Raw genomic sequence first — 13,408 nt, forward strand, 5'->3', positions numbered from 1 at the left:
AGGGTAACAGAGTTTCTTATGACTTCTTTCGATGGTAGTCTTTTTATTTAGAGAAAAATTCAGCTACCGTCCCCAAATTATTTTGCCAAGGCCAATTTGATACCCGAACTCTCAAAAGTATCAATGTGATACCCAAAGACCAAAATTGGTATCAACGTGATACTTCCGTCCAAAATTTCTGACAGCGCCGTCTGTTTGCTGACGTGGCAAGCATGTGGGTCCCAAAAAAAGTGAAATGACCAATTTACCCATCTTTTTTTTTTTAGAAAAATTTATCTACCATCCCCAAACTATTTTGCCAAGGCCAATTTGTTACCCGAACTCTCAAAAGTATCAATGTGATACCCAAATACCTAAATTGGTATCAACGTGATACTTTCGTCCAAAATTTTGACGGCACCGTCTGTTTACTAACGTGGCAAGCACGTGGCTCCCAAAAAAAAAGTGAGATGACCAATTTACCCTCTCTTTTTTTGTTAATTCATTTTTTTCCTTTTCTTTTCATTTCTTTTTCTTCCTTCTTCTTCTTCTAGGATTTTCTTCTTCTTCTTCTTAGGGTTTCGCGGCGCCAAGCAGCTTGGGGCTGAAGCTTCCAATCGAACCCGATACTAGTCGAAGAACCTACTGGTGCTGAGATGATCAACGACCCGTCGGCGTAAATTGGGGCCACCGAGTTGTTGAGCGAGACGAGGCTTTCAGCCGGAAGGTATCCTGAGAGAGTGGCCGTCGTGCATGGTAGCAATCTTGGCACCGAATGGGAGGGACTTGAGTGATCAGACAGGGAAAGCCATGGGAGGAGGTGGTTAATCCACAGGAGTGCGAGGGAGATGGATTTGTAGAAGGAATTGGAGATGATCTCGGTGGCGTTAGTGATGGTTTGGGCGGAGGAGAAGGAGAGGAGAGAGAGACAGGAGGAGAGAGGAGAAGAAGAAGAAGAAGAATAGCTAAAATGGCTTCCCTAGAACTGGACAACCTTCCTTTCGGAGACTGTACGTACTCCGCCTCGACGACCACTCTCTCACGGTACCTTTCGGCTAAACGCCTCGTCTCGCTCAACAACTCGGCGGCCCCAATTTACGCCGACGGGTTGTTGATCATCTCAGCACCAGCAGGTTCTTCGACCGGTATCGGGTTCGATTGGGAGCTTCAGCCCCAAGCTGCTTGGTGCCGCGAAACCCTAAGAAGAAGAAGAAGAAAATCCCAGAAGAAGAAGAAGGAAGAAAAAGAAATGAAAAGAAAAGGAAAAAAATGAATTAACAAAAAAAAGAGAGGGTAAATTGGTCATTTCACTTTTTTTGGGGACCCACGTGCTTGCCACGTCAGCAAACATACGGCGCCATCAGAATTTTGGACGTGATACCAATTTAGGTATTTGGGTATCACATTGATACTTTTGAGAGTTCGGGTATCAAATTGGATTTGGCAAAATAGTTTGGGGACGGTAGATGAATTTTTCTATAAAAAAGAAGAAGGGTAAATTGGTCATTTCACTTTTTTGGGGACCCACGTGCTTGCCACGTCAGCAAACAGACAGCGCCATCAGAAATTTTGGACGGAAGTATCACGTTGATACTAATTTAGGTCTTTAGGTATCACATTGATACTTTTGAGAGTTCGGGTATCAAATTGGTCTTGGCAAAATAGTTTGAGGACGGTAGCTGAATTTTTCTCTTTTGACACAAGAAGTGCCACCTCCCAGAGATTACCTACCGGAAACACAAAAACCAACCTGCACCTGCCAAAAACTTGAGCAACCCAATCCAAGGCCTACATGAACAGCCCATTCATTCCCCGTCCGGCAGTAAAACCACATGACATCGGCGAGGCCAAGGCCAGCCGAGTTGCCAGGGTCGCCAGCAGATGAGAGGTTAGCACTGGGGCGCGGCTGAGTTAGGGTTTTCTCTCAAAGGGAGAGAGAAGGCTTAAGCAAAATTATGTGTTTTTCAATTGTATGATTGAAATGCGCTAGAACGGATCAAATCCAGCAATCCAGTATTACAAGTTCTAAAAAAAAAAAAATCCAGCGTTACAAGACCGTAAAATGGGTCAGCTTAAACATAACCAATGCAACGACTAGGCCCATAAAGGGCAACTTTAAATAAACACTAAAGTTGGGCCCGAAATTGGAAAACCGAACTCACGGCTAGGAATGGGCAAACGGGGGCGGGGGCGGGGTACCCGCGGGTTTTCCCCGCATTTGTCAAGTGGGTGTGGGGGCGGGGTTCCCCATCACAGGTGCAGGGGCGGGGGTGGGGACTTGTTTCCCCCGTGGGGTTGCAGGGTTTCCCATTACCCATGCGGGTTACCCATTTTTTTTTTTTTCAACTAGGACATTTTTATAATTTTTCTTATTCCCCATGAGGATCCGACAGTTGGATATTCGTATAATTGTGAAAAGACGATTCAAAAGGAGATCCGTGAGGATTTGACTGTTGGATCGTCGTATAATTTTGTGAGGATGATTCAAAAGGCGATTTGAGAAGATCCAACCGTTGGATCTTCACATAATTTTGAGAGGATGATCCTAAGGGTGATCCGTGAGGATCTGACCGTTGGATCTTCGTGTAATTGTGAAAAGATAATTCAAAAGGCGACCCGTGAGGATCCGACAGTTGGATCGTCATATAATTTTGTGAGGATGATTCTAAGGACGATCCAGGACGATCCAACCGTTGGATCTTCACATAATTTTGAGAGGATGAACCTAAGGGCGATCCGTGAGGATCTGACCGTTGGATCTTAGTATAATTTTGAGATGATGAACCTAAGGGCGATCCGTGAGGATCCGACCGTTGGATCATCGTATAAATCGGTAAAGATGATCCTCTAGGTGATATGTGATAATCTGACCGTTGGATCGTCGTATAATTATGATTTGTGAATTATTTTTTGTCAAAAAAGGAAAGGAAAAAAACCTAAAAAGATAGAAAATAAAAAATAAAAAATTTCAAAATAAAAACCCAAAAAAGTTCATATAGAGAAAATGGCAAATGCGGGGGCGGGGCGGGGAATCCCTCATTTGAAAATATCCCCAGATGGGGACCAGGGGCGTGAGGGAAACTTGAGGCTAGGGATGGCATTAAAACCCACGGGTACGGGTACCCGCGGGTAATTATTTCTTTTTGGTATTTGTTAATAGGTAATACCTAGGGCTGGGCATAAACCGAGCTGGAAGTGCAAAACCGGCCGAACAGCTCAAGAAAACCGGCCCGGGGACTGAACAGGACGGAATACGGTGAAAAAAGTCTGTTTTCTGAACCGGACCAGACTTTTCCGGTTCGGGATCGGGTTCAGTCTTTGAACCGACCAGATTAAAACCGAACCGGCCGTATAATTAAATATTTAATTTGTATTTAAATTTATATATATATATATATAAATTAATACTTTTTTAATGGTTGTGGAGTTTTCATTGGTTGAAATCAGGTTACACATGGAACCTAATGCACCTGATTCCTCTCAATAAAAAAACCCCTAACTCTAAAGTCAAACTTTGAGGCTATCTCTCTCACGTCGCTTTCATCTCTCTCTCTTCTCTCTCACGTCGCTCTCACCTGTCTCATCTCTCTCCTCTCTCATCTCTCTTGTATATCTCTCATCTATCTCAGACTCATACTTGGGACGACGACTTCGACCCTCTCATCTCATATCTCTCAGACTCTCATACTGAGGACGACGACCAATGTTGATCAACGCTGACCAAGGACGACGACCAACGCAGATCAATTCCGCCAACCAACGACTGCTGATCAACCGAAACAGAACCGGGCAGACCTGAAAATTCGGGTCACCCGATTTTTTCAACCTAGCCCATTAAGATTCAGTTTCCGGTCCAAAAATTAAGCCCATTGAAGAATGCAGATCGGATGCGGTTTTGGCCCATAACCGACCCGGGGACCTGCGCCCACCCCTAGTAATACCCATAGTTTATGGGTATGGGTAATTACAAAATATCCGTATAAAAATGGGTGGGGATACCTGTGGGTACCCAAATTTTTCCCAAATACCCATATAAAATTGTAGACCACACCCAATTTTTTTTTTTAATTGAGAACTATTATTTTTCAACCAACATATGGGACATTTTTATAATTTTCTTATTCTAAAAAAAAAAAAACAGAAAACCTATACGGGGATGTTGCGATGACTTTGTGTGGTCTCAGATGAGGATCTGACCGTTGGATCATCGTATAATTGTGAAAAGTTGGTTCAAAAGGCGATCTATCAGGATCTGACTATTGGATCATCGTATAATTTTGAGAGGATGATCCTAAGGGCGATCTGTGAGGATCTGACCGTTGGATCTTCATATAATTTTGGGAGGAGGATCTTAAGGACGATCAGTGAGAATCCGACCGTTGGATCAACGTATAATTGTGAAAAAACGATTCCAAAAGGCGATCCGTGAAGATCTAACCGTTGGATCATCATATAATTGTGAAAAGACGATTCCAAAAGGCTATCCGTGAAAATCCAACCGTTGGATCATCGTATAATTGTGAAAAGACAATTTCAAAAGGCGATCCGTGAGAATCTGACGGTTGGATCATCGTATAATTGTGAAAAGATGATTCCAAAAGGCGATCCGTGAGAACCCGACTGTTGGATCATCATATAATTGCGGAAAGACGATTCCAAAAGGCGATCCGTGAGAATCCGACAGTTGGATCAATCCGACCGTTGGATCATCGTATAATTGCGAAAAGACGATTCCAAAAGGCGATCTGTGAGAATCTGACCGTTGGATCATCGTATAATTGTGAAAAGACGATTCTAAAAGGCGATCCGTGAGAATCCGACCGTTGGATCATCATATGATTGTGAAAAGACGATTCAAAAGGCCATCCATGAGGGTGGTTCATTTATGATCCGAATTTTATTATTTTACATTTAATCGTGACATTCTAGCTATTCATGTATCTACTGTTGCCTCAGAGTCGGCATTTAGTACTGGTGGACGGATTATGAGCCCGCATAGGAACCGACTTCACTCAAACATAGTGGAGGCTTTAATGTGTGCTCGTGATTGGATGTGGAGTGAGATACGAGATGCTCCTAGGACAATAGAGGATGATGTTGATGAGGAGTCTTGCCATGGTATTGATGATGATCTTACTTTACTTCAGAGGATGCAGGGCAACATTGATACACCCAGAGGAAGAGCACACTTTTCACCTTTATTTTAGTATATAGGATTTAGATATTAGAATTCTCATTTTGTATTTTTTTTCTTCTAATCATTGAAGTTATATTTAGAAGATACTTATTCATTTTCATTATCTGAGTCGGTGTTGAAAAATAAATTTAATTTTATTTACTAACTTAACACTAAAGTAGAAATATTCAGATAAAAAAAAAAAAACAATAATGTAGTGGTAGATGTTTGTAGCAAGTATAAAGAAAAAAATTATAAATAAATAAAAAAAATTGCCCATATTGAAAACGAGTGAATGTTTGTAGTGGTAGAAAATTAGAAATATTAAGATTAAAGAAAAACAATAAAGTAGTAATAAGTATTGGTAAAAAAAAAAAAAATAGTAGCAAATATTTAAAAAAAAAAAAAATGCCCATATAAAAAATGGATAAATGGGTGGGTATGGGTTTTACCCATTTAGAAATGGGTGGGTAAATACGCACACCCGCTAATTATTTGATGGATATTACCCGCGAATTATTATTGAGCGGGGAAATACCCAGCCGGTAATACCCAATGGGTACAAATGCCATCCAACTTGAGGCGGGGGCGGGAAATCCCCCGTTTGCTCATTCATACTCACGGCTAAAGAAAAGATATATAAAAGCAAAGGGTTGGCCCCCCAAAACGAAACCAGTCTCGTCGACAAACCCTAAACCCCAAATTCGAAGAAAAGAAAATTCCGCAGGCATGTCTTCCAGAGCCAGGGGTCGAAGGAATCGTGGAATCAAAGTGCTGCAGGCCGAAAAGCCTCTGTTAGTCCAGAAAAAGAATAAGTCTGGGGGTATGCTTTTCCTTGTTCATTGAAAATAGATTGTTCAATTTCGTCTTAGTTACATTCGATCTGAGAACAGCTTCCTAGTTTCTGCAAGGAACATCATCAGAAATTTTCGTTGGGTTGTTTTTGAATAGAAATTCAAGTGTTGTTTATATCTGAGGTGTAATTGTATGCGGATAGCTAAAATCTGTTCCATCTTTGCAATTTAATTTTGTTTTACTTCTTTATTGTGATTGGCAATTCAACTTTGAAACAGGCACCAAGCCAAACCAACCAAAGATAATCCCTTCTCCGCTCAAAAAGGGTATGTGTTATTTAGAGTTTGTGGCTTAAGTAATCTTTCGTTTACTGTACTCATTGTCTGTTTATCAGTGCTTTTTTACTTTATTTTACTTCTTTGTTGTTATTGACAATTGAACTTTGAAACAGGCACCAAGTTGAAAGGACCGAAGATTTCCACATCTCCTCTCCACAAGGGTATATGTTATTTGTCAGGGTTTTCCACTTAAATAATCTTTGGTTTACTGTACTGGTTTGGTTTTGACATCATTGTCTGTTCATCAGAGCTTTTTTATTTGTTTTACTCCTTTATTGTTGTTGACAATTTAATTTTCAAACAGGCACCACGTCGAAAGGACCGAAGATTTCCACTTCTCCTCTCCACAAGGGTATATGTTATTTGTTAGAGTTTGTGACTTAAATAATTTTTGGTTCACTGCACTGGTTTTTTCGGGTTCGGCATCATCTTCCGTTCATATGTTTTTGATTTTATTTTTCTTTATTGTTATTATTATTATAATTTTTTTATATATGTATTATTTGACCATTTCACTTCAAAACAGGCACCAAATCAGAAGAATCCAAGTTATCCGCTGCACCTTCCCCTCGGGTACGTTTTATTTGTTTAGAGTTTGCTCTTATTTTGCTTGGGTACTTGTTGAAGGAAAAAAGTTTTGGCAATAGCAATAATTAATCGATATAGTGTATATTTGGAGTCCACGTAATGATAAATGTTATTATCACAAGTGCCATGGAGGCACATATAACAAATTTAACACCAGATTGTACTTCTATTTGCTTTCTCTTACATTTTAGTCTTTATCTGACTATGTTAGCATGAACAGGTGACAACATTTGCCATGTCTACAAATATTGGCCCAGAATTCGTGGTAAGATTTCGATTTTTGTTTGTTTGTCAGGATTATTACGTGGGAGTTCCCTTTGGGGCTCAGTGTTATGATTTTCTTTCTTTAACCAGCCATGCACCAGCCAAGTCATTTTAGTTTTTATGATACTTCTTTAGCTAAATCATTCTGGTTTATCTGGTCAATGCATGATGCCTACATTGATAAACCTGCAGTTAATGTCATGTTCTAAAATCATTTGTCTACTATATGTAGACATTTGCTATTCATATAGTTGGCTCTCTTGGGACGTTAAAGGCTCAAGTTTCAGTTGTGGGTCCAATCTTTCACCATTTGAATGGGGATGAAGTAAGCTCAAAATTGCTAAACACTTAAAAAATCAGTGGGAATTGCAGTTAGTTACCCGATAGTCCTACACCTTTATTATTTCCATCTTAATCAAACTGCCGCGTTGCTTTGCAATTTCTTGCAATCACTGGTATAGAAAACCCATCTCATGTGCAGATGTGGGTTCTAGGCTCAACATAATATAATATAAATAAAACAAACGTTTAGGTAGCTCTTTCCCCCAACCCTTCTCCCTTTTATTTTCGTACCTCTCCAACTGTAGAGGTTTTCATTCACCCGTTACATCTGCAGCTTCTCCTTGCCTTTCCGACTCTTTGATCAATTTGCGATTGAAGACGTTATCTGGTGTCATATTGGTTTGTTCATGATGCATACTCAAGTATATTTTAGGATAATTTTTTATCCATCTGAGTCGTTAAACTGATTGTTGATTTGATGACACTAATGATGTATTTTTCATTATACTATGTTATGTTTGCTGTACTGGTTTTAAGGTTGGTTATTAATTTTTAGTAAGTTTTTTTTTTTTTTTTTTTTTTGTTCTTTTGATTAATTATTTTTCATTTACAAATGCTGCTGTGAAACAGACGGCAAGGCAGTAGAACCAGAGATTTACACAGGTATGTTTGTGTTTTTAGACTTCGCAAATAAACTAATCTTGGAATTGCATAGTCAATTGTGTTATTTAAGGGAAAACTCATGTTTAATTTGAGAGAACCGAAATACCAGACCGAACAATTTTTGGAGATAACTTCTCTAGCCAAGTCTTGTATATAGTCCACTGATAAAGTATACTATTCTTTGATGGGATTATAGATCATTTTGCATTTCAGCTCATGTTTCACCAGCCAGACGTTTATTTTTTCTCATATTGTACTTTCAGTGCCATGTGATCACAGTTCTGCTTGTAGTTTTGGTTTTGACATTGTTACTTATTCATTTTCTCTTTTGTTTTAGTGTTGGTGCCTTCTGAATGCGACATGGTCGAGATGGTCATAGCTCCATGTAAGCTTTTAGATTTTGTTCCATGTTTTGTGAGAAATATCATTTGGGAATTTCCTTGTGCTCTCGTGTTGAGGGGAATAATTGTTTCTGTGCTTTCGCGTTTTTTATTTTTTATTTTATTTTTTAAATTTGGTTTTCTGAAGATACACTTCTCCTTAACCAGCCTATTCATTTTGGTTTTTGTATCATGTATGTCTGTAGTAGAATAATTATTGTAGTTATATATTTCTTTTCCCGCCAATTTGTTTGTGTCTATCTGGTCCATGCATAGATGACTTGATATAGTGTATCTGTCATTGAGTTCATTGATCTTATTTCATTTGAAGTGCTTTATTTATTGTAATTTTATTCAGAGATTCATTCTTGTTTTTCTTTTGAAACAACATCGATACGTCTGGTACTATCTAGTATTAGTCCATATGGTCTTGGTTTTGACATCATAAGAATTTGATATTTATACCTATGAATGGGGTGGCAATGCAGAATAGCAAGTTTATTAGTGGTTGTATGTCCCGCGAGCCTCGTATGGCATGCACATACAGCTACACACAAATCTATACCTGTTTGGAATTCTCTAACATTTTCTAAAAATTTACACCGTACCCCCACCATTTTAGCTTGATTGACTTGGGACATGAAGGAATACGTGACGTTTTGTCCAATTTTTCACCCTTACATTGTGCATGTGTGAACAGAGTTAAAGAAGATTAGAAAGGTCAAGATATACTTAAAATATTCGGGTGATGGGCAGTATGTCACCTTAAATTCTTGCACTTCCATTTCCATTTCTTTGCAATTTGTAGTAGTCTCCATTGTGTGCTGATGTTGCCAATGTGAACCCCCTTTATTTTAATGCTTTCGAATTGCTATTGCCCACTCTGCTTTCCTGGGAACACTCACCCTTCTCTCTGTTTCTTTATGTTTCCAAGCCTAATCGTTTTGATTCAGCCTCTGCATTTGCAAGTTCTTTGAGTTTGTTGGTCTATTGGTTATGCTTTTGACTATTGTTTTTGGTTGTGGTTTTGTGAGTTTGTTGGGCTTCTATTTCTGAAGAATCCTGATTTTCAGTTTTGTTTTGTTTTGTTTTGTTTTCTCTTTTTTGTGTTTTTTTAAATATTTTTTTTCCTTTTACTAAAGATAATGTCTCCTTGGGCGACATTTAATAATATGAACTTGCTAGTTTTTGGTTTTGGTCTGTGCATATGATCCTTAGCTGATATACTTGACAAAGGAATACATTATTTAGTGTACCGTAGTTGTTTTTGCAGCTCCTCCTCTTTCATCATACATGTATTTTTCTTTTGTTATGGCATATTCGGTCACTACTGGTTTTTGTGTTTTGACATCATTGTGTTCTTCTTTTGTTACCACAAACAGTTCCTGATGTTATTCGTCCCGACTCCGATTTTGGTTATGATGGTAAGATTTTGATTTTTGTTCGAGTGTGTTTTAAGAATATTTGGAGTTATCTTTTAAGGTGGTGGTGGTTATTTTTTTCTGTGGGGTTATTGGGCAGATAATCCTAGTTTGAAGTTAAACCTTACCAGTCGAGTCATTTTGGTTTTTAGGTCATATATAGCTGACGTAAAATAGTGTAGTTTGTTAAGATAACCTCTCCAGTCAAAACTTTGGTTTGTCTCATCTATGCATCACATAGTCGACAAGCAATGTAGAGTAACTATCTGTTGAAGGAAACATAGATCTTATTGCATTGGCAGGATTGTTTTGACGCAATATTTGATGCATCTACCATCCAATGTCATGTAGGTGCAGTCCTGATGTCTAGGGGTTTGATATCATTTATACATATTTGTGTGTATTAAATATGTAATTGGTATTTTACTATATGTGTGAAACAGGTAGCGATGTAGAACCCCTACTGTCACTCCCAGGTATGCTTCTGTTTTTTTATTTTCGGTTACTTGGAATTTGCTTGGGTGTTTCTGTTAGAAGGAAAATAAGTTTTTTTAGTAGATTACTACACAATCCACCTCATATCTTTGGTGGTATTTCTGCACACCCATGTCTCATTTTTGACAACCTTCAAAACACCTTTACCGTTTGCTTGATTGACTTATGTCAGTCTTACAAGAATTTCCAAATGTGCACCATGTAAATTTAATTAGGGGAGTGAAATTCCATTTTACAATCCACTGTTTCATTTTTTGGCTTTCCAAATGTGTACTATGTAAATTTAGTTAGGGAAGTGAAATTCACATTCCACACTCCATGTTTTCTTTTTTCAGTAACTTACTTTTTGTCCTTATGTAAGAATTAACCAATTAAAGGAAGAGTGGATTACAAATTAGAGGGAATTTCATTCTCCTTTAAATGGAATAATAAAGAGTGTCATTTCAATATGGCTAATTGCAATTTATTCCTCGACTGACTTACGCTTGACCATCTTACAGGAGTCGGAGATTTCGGTCCTCCTTCGCCGGATGTAATCTATGATCCTTGGTGAGCGGTGTGCGGTGATGGTAACCTAGAGTTTGCTATGGCCGTATTTTATTCAAGTTATCTGTGAGACTAATTTAGTACTGAAGACTATTTTTTTTTTTTTTAGAATAAGTAACTTTATTCAAATGAAAACGATTACAAAAAATGGGGATGACCGGTGGTGGACAAAGAGTCCCCACTCGCTTCCTTACTACTACCATGAGTTACGGGTCTATCATCAACGACGACATCCATGAGCCAAGAGGGCCCAACCTCTAACCAACTAACATGCCCATTTAATCGGGCTACAGACTTTGCAATCACATGAGCAGCACCATTCGCACTTCTGGGAACATGAAAAATACCTTGAGTACCAACAGAAGCCAATAGTACCCTGACCTTGTCAACCAAAACTCCCTCCGGAGCCAAACAATCATCACTTTCATTTACCAATTGAACGGCCTCTAGGCAATCAGTTTCAACCTTTTCCGGCCTCCATCCATTCTCTACCATTACCTCCAGTCCCATTATTAATGCATGCAACTCAGCTGCACATGGCTGAAGACGCCCATGCAACCGTTCCCCCACAGCAAGCACCAACTCCCCATCACCTCCTCTAATTAACGCACCCACCCCAATTTGTGACTCATTGTCAATAACAGAAGCATCACAATTGAGTTTCAATCCCCCTGGAGATGGTGGAGTCCACCTAGCATTCTCAGGAGCAATAACCCCATTATTCCTCCCACCACTACCCTCTTTCTCTTGCACCGCAAGCAAGCTTGTCCAAATAGAGTAGCATTGGTCATATATGACTGAAGCAGGTCTAGGTTGACCACCATGCACGACCAGATTCCTTTCTTTCCAATTGCTCCATAAAATGATAATTAACAACTTCATCTCATCCATAGTTAAAACTTTTATAGCATGATCAACAAACGAAGAAAAACAATTCAGCGTACCCGGGTCCAATTTCAAATAAAAGCTCGCCCTCTCCAACACCGCAACACAAAGAGAACACGATCGTGTTGCGTGCAAGGGTGTTTCTTCAGATACCTGGCACCTCGGACACATTGAATTATTAGAGATCCGCCGTTGATAAAGAGCCCACATGCACGGCATGAACCCCGTCGAACACCTCCACAGAAAATGGGACATCTTAGGAGGTACTCTAAGCTTCCAAAGAAGGAAGATGACAAAAAAGAAACTGAAATATTCCTTCTCCACCTGTTATCTTCTCCCAAAATTCCTAGGACTTTATTAGTATTGCCTCTCTGTCTTGCAAAGTTATGAAAAATTTAGTATTGCAGTTACCGTGTTGCAACCAATTCACCCTGGATCGCTGGTGCCACATCATCTCTTCCCTCTCCAAAAATTTATCCAACTTTAATTCCACTTCCCGACGTTGCCGCATAATTTCAGCAGAAGGAGAACAACGCTGGAGCTGGTCCAGCTCCTCCCTCATCTCCTTAATAGTCTTTCTAACACTACCAAACTTTTCTCTCTCCCATACTTTCAAATCAGTAGCTACCAAAGCCAAACGTTTACTCACATCCAAGTGCCCCCCCCCCCCCCCCCCCCCTCCTCCAAGTTTGAGTAATAAGCTGCCCACATTCTTCCTCTTTGGACCACATTTCTTCAAAAATAAAACGTCGGGATCTTCGACCAAAACCACCACCCTCACTCATAGGAGCCACATTTTCAATAAGTAGCGGACAATGGTCCGAAGCCATCGTGACAAGATGATGACATGAAAAGCCTCCCCATTTCTGAATTAGCTCCAAGTTCCCAAAACCACGATCAATCCGCTCTTTAACATTAGCTTCACCTGCGACGGTTATCCCAAGTGAACGCATACCCAGTGAAATCAAAGTCATACAACCCACAATCTTCAAGAGCACTTCGGAAATTATCAATCAACCTTGGAGGCCATATAGCATCCCCAGTCTTTTCATGAATAGCAAGAATTTCATTACAGTCCCCACAACACAACCAAGGCCCCTCCCTCTGGCTAGCCAATTGCCTCAATAAATCCCATGATAAATGCCTCCGACTTGCCACCGATTCCCCATAAAATCCCATCACCCTACAAACATAACCATCCTCCCAAGTTACCATCGTATCAATATAGAAGAAGGAAGATGACAAAAAAGAAACTGAAATATTCCTCCTCCACATCAAACACAGACCACCCGAGTAACCCCCCGCCCCCCCAATCCTCATCTCTTGGGACAGAAAGAATTCCCTCTATGCCCACTTTAGTCTTACTGAAGACTATTTTAGTAACTAAAATGTTTGTGAGAAAATTCTTCTAATGGACTTATGTAAATGTAGACATGTAATGTAACATGTCATCTGGAACATCAGTATCCTTGTTTTGGAGTTCGGGATGATTGAGTTATTATTATTATTATTATTTATCTGTTAGTCCTATTGTAGTATAAATGTCTATATCATGTAATAGGTACTTGAGTGTATAAATGTAGGTATGAAGACTTG

General features: G+C 39.5%; 1 protein-coding gene across 1 annotated transcript; it reads left to right on the forward strand.

Moving 5' to 3' along the window:
• The first annotated feature begins 5,746 nt into the window (after nucleotides 1–5,746).
• On the forward strand, nucleotides 5,747–13,340 carry LOC112196573. The gene is made up of 11 exons (XM_024336945.2): nucleotides 5,747–5,978; nucleotides 6,229–6,276; nucleotides 6,402–6,449; nucleotides 6,593–6,640; nucleotides 7,097–7,141; nucleotides 8,053–8,085; nucleotides 8,423–8,470; nucleotides 9,848–9,889; nucleotides 10,330–10,362; nucleotides 10,882–11,021; nucleotides 13,188–13,340. The coding sequence occupies exons 1-10, from the start codon at nucleotides 5,885–5,887 to the stop codon at nucleotides 10,932–10,934; spliced, it is 492 nt and encodes a 163-aa protein (XP_024192713.1). The 5' UTR covers nucleotides 5,747–5,884; the 3' UTR covers nucleotides 10,935–11,021; nucleotides 13,188–13,340.
• Nucleotides 13,341–13,408: the final 68 nt, after the last annotated feature.

Source organism: Rosa chinensis, chromosome 4 (genome assembly GCF_002994745.2).
Source record: "Rosa chinensis cultivar Old Blush chromosome 4, RchiOBHm-V2, whole genome shotgun sequence".
In the NCBI taxonomy this organism is placed as follows: Eukaryota; Viridiplantae; Streptophyta; class Magnoliopsida; order Rosales; family Rosaceae; genus Rosa; species Rosa chinensis.